Consider the following 3,540-nt stretch of genomic DNA (forward strand, 5'->3'; position numbering starts at 1 on the left):
GAACTCGTGATCCTCCTGCCTCTGCCTCCTTCAGCAAATCCTACCGGCGTGCGCCACCACAACTGGCGAAGATTGTTTTCATCATACAAATCGTGAAAGAAATAAGCCACTGGAATGAAACCCGTGTGAACGGGGTTACTGGGGACCCTCTCTGAGGAAGTGACCTGTATGCTGAGTTAGCCAAAGGGCCTGGGGAGAGAATCTGGGGCAGACTGAAGAACAAGGGCAATGTCCCTGGAGGAGGAGAGAGTGTGACAGATGTTCAAGGCGGGGTGATTACTGTGGCTGGAAGCCCCTGGGAGATAGAGGACTGGAAAGCAGGAACCAGGGGCTACAGGCAGCTGATTGGCTTGTTCCCGTTGCAGTGACAAACACTGGAAACTCCAGGCTGGGAGTCACACCATCTAATTTACATCCGGAAGTAGATCTCTAGGCTGACAAGAATGGATGCTGCTGGAGCTTAGGGGTTGGAGAGCATGGCTGTGGGGGCTAAGGGGGCACGGATGCATCTAGAAGCCATAGAGAAAGGAGATGTTCTGCTTTGAAGAGCCAGACACTATTGGCCGGAAGCAAGGCCTCGAGTGACGTCAAGTTCATCTCCCATCACCTGCTTTAGAGACAGAACAGTGACGCCACTGTTTGCTTCAGCAGGGAGGACAGGCTTGGAGGTGTGAAAAGGGAAGAGAGCCTGCATTCACAGAGGACAGGATCCGGATCCGTCTGTAGCCTCTGTGGAGATGTCTAAGGAGAGACACAGAGGGAAGATGTCAGGCGGGTGCCACATTCACCGGAGTTCAGAGGATAGCAGGATGGCCCAGTGAACACAGGTGTGTCCCCTTCTGGTCATTTTCTCTTGGTTATTTATTTATTTATTTATTTTGATTTTTTTTTTCAAGATAGGGTTTCTCTCTATAGCCCTGGCAGTCCTGAAACTCAACTTTGTAGACCAGGCTGGACTTGAACTCAGAAATCCGCCTGCCTCTGCCTCCCAAGTGCTGGGATTAAAGGCATGCGCCACCACCGCCTGGCTCTCTTGGTTATTTTCAACTTGTGTTGCTGAAATCCTACAGAATTTAGGTTCTGTGCTTAACAGAGCAGAGGAAACACTCCCCACACATTCCTCAACCCTTTGCAAAAAGCCTCCATTTTCATACTTGGAAATAATTCTCCCTGTGAGTGTTTCACCTGCACTCACTTTTCCTCTCCAGTGAATAAATATGTCGTTTCCTGAACACACCGGGCAGAGGGACTTAGACCTATGATGCCAACCTTTAGAAGTGAAGGAGGAGGATCAAGAGTTCGAGGCAGGGACTGGAGAGATGGCTCAGCGGTTAAGAGCACGTGTTCCTTATGGAGAGGACCCAGGTTCAGTTCCCTGTACCCACATGGTGACTCATAACCAACCATCTGTAACTCTAGTTCCATGTGAGCTGATACCTCTTCTAACCTTCTGGGCATCAGAAACACCTATGGGATAGGTAGAGACAAGCAGGCAAAATGGTCATTCATATAAAATAACCCCTCCCCCCAAATTTGAGGCAACACAGGGAATGCCAGGTCACCCTTGACGAAAAACAGAAACCCTGTCTCAAAAAGTTTTAAAAGGTGGGGGTGGGGGATGCTGGAGAGATGTCTCAGGAGTTGAGGGCTCTGACTGTTCTTCTAGAGGACCCAGGTTCAAATCCCAGCAAGCATATGGCTGCTCACAACTGTCTGTAACCCCAAGATCTGACAACATCACACAGACACGCATGCAGGCAAAACACCAATGCACATAAAATGGAAATAAGTAAACTATTTAAAAAATGTTTTAAAAAAATGAAAGAAAGGGGCTGGTGAGATGGCTCAGTGGGAAAGAGCACTGACTGCTCTTCCGAAGGTCCTGAGTTCAAATCCCAGCAACCACATGGTGGCTCATAACCATCCGTAATGAGATCTGACAGCCTCTTCTGGTGTGTCTGAAGACAGCTACAGTGTACTTACATATAACAATAAATAAATCTTTTAAAAAAAAAGAAAGAAAGAAAGAAGTGGAGGAGAGGGAAGGAGGAAGCACCAGGCCTATGACCCTGAGCTGTTTACAGCTCAAACACCCATTGCAACAGCCATGTTTGAGGTGACAACAGGACCCTTCATTTTCCTGTTTTCCCTATAATACAAGTCTTTAGGCGCTCCATACTTCCTGGAGGGAATGTTCCTCGGGTCACCTGGCCTTGAGGACCAGATCACCTGATGGCCATCAGGACAGTCTTCGAGCTGTGTGGAGACAGACTGCGCCACCATGTGAGTGAGTTCATCTTCCCAGCGTGTTTTTCAGGGACTCCTGGCCCCATGGAGCTGCTCACGTTGAAGGCCCCTCCAAGTCTGAGACCTGTGATTTAAAAAAAAAAAAAAAAAAAAAAAAAAAAGCAACCCTCACAGTCCTACTGCGAGCCACAGATAGAGAAGTAACCCCACTGATAGGGTGCCCACTGTGTGTCAGACATCGGGCTTCCTGTGAGAGACCTTGCCAAATACACCCAGGCCAACGAAGAAAGTCCTTATCCCACCTGGGGTCGTTGACTTTAGACCTAGAGCTTGCGGTGATTGGTGGAGAACCCACAGTACAGCCCTTTCTTGTGTGTGATTGGTGGAGAACCCGCAATCCAGCCCCTTTCTTGTGTCATTTGCATGGCATGGGTTCTAACCTTAAGTGAGAGGACTGACCCCACGTGGGCATCAGTAAACAAAGTGGTACTTACTTGGGCGCCAGAGAGAAGCACATTGGCGGCACAGAGCCTGGTATCTCTCCCATCTTTTGGCTGACAGCAACACAGCTAGGGACCTGGGGGGCGGAGGGGCGGCAGCAAGGTCTTTTTCCTGTGTTTGTGCGATTTGAGTTTCTGATGTAGGATAGATAATCATTGGTGCCTTCCCAGTTGGAACTGGACTGGCATGGGGCCAGGGCTGCCGCCTCAGGGCAGGTATAAGAGGCAGGGAGAAGGGCTAGAGCCAGGGTGGGGCAGAGACACCAGTCACACACAGAGGACGACCCAAGTCACTGGGTCCAGACAGCCAGGTGGACAGGCCATTCTACGCGTGGCCTTCTCTGGGGATCATAGAGACCATCATTGGATGAGCTGCAGAAGGGTCATCAGAGATTGTCCGGTGGGGTGAGTACCTTCAGCCACCTTCTTCCTAGCGCCCACTCTTCCCTTCCCCCACTGCCCCTCACCTCGGATTTGACTGAGGCTCCGAGTCGAGGTCAAGTGGCCTCTTATTAGGAATTGAACACTGGATCTCTCCAAGAGGTGGGCGTGACAAACCCTGGCATTTATCCAGTTGCATCAAAAGTCAGGTGCTCCAGCTTACCGCACAAAATTGAGCACAGGAGAGGAGGATGGAGGATAGGCTTAGCATCCTGGTGCTCAGACATCCTCTTCATTTCTAGACAAGACAGATACTAGTGCTAACAGATGAGGAGGGCCAGAGTCATTGCCCAAGGTTGCAAGACCAAGCAAGGGATCTCTCTCTCTCTCTCTCTCTCTCTCTCTCTCTCTC

General features: G+C 50.1%; 1 protein-coding gene across 1 annotated transcript in view; it reads left to right on the plus strand.

The window, feature by feature from the left end:
- Positions 1–153: 153 nt before the first annotated feature.
- Positions 154–3,540, plus strand: part of Tldc2 (TBC/LysM-associated domain containing 2) — a 16,272-nt gene continuing 12,885 nt past the window's right edge. Inside the window, exons 1-2 of the mRNA XM_031373733.1 lie at positions 154–827; positions 2,162–2,283. Of these exons, the coding sequence (XP_031229593.1) occupies positions 2,233–2,283 (51 nt within the window). The 5' untranslated portion in view covers positions 154–827; positions 2,162–2,232. The remainder of the gene's footprint in view (positions 828–2,161; positions 2,284–3,540) is intronic.

The sequence above is a fragment of the Mastomys coucha genome, unplaced genomic scaffold (assembly GCF_008632895.1).
Source record: "Mastomys coucha isolate ucsf_1 unplaced genomic scaffold, UCSF_Mcou_1 pScaffold15, whole genome shotgun sequence".
Taxonomy (NCBI): domain Eukaryota; kingdom Metazoa; phylum Chordata; class Mammalia; order Rodentia; family Muridae; genus Mastomys; species Mastomys coucha.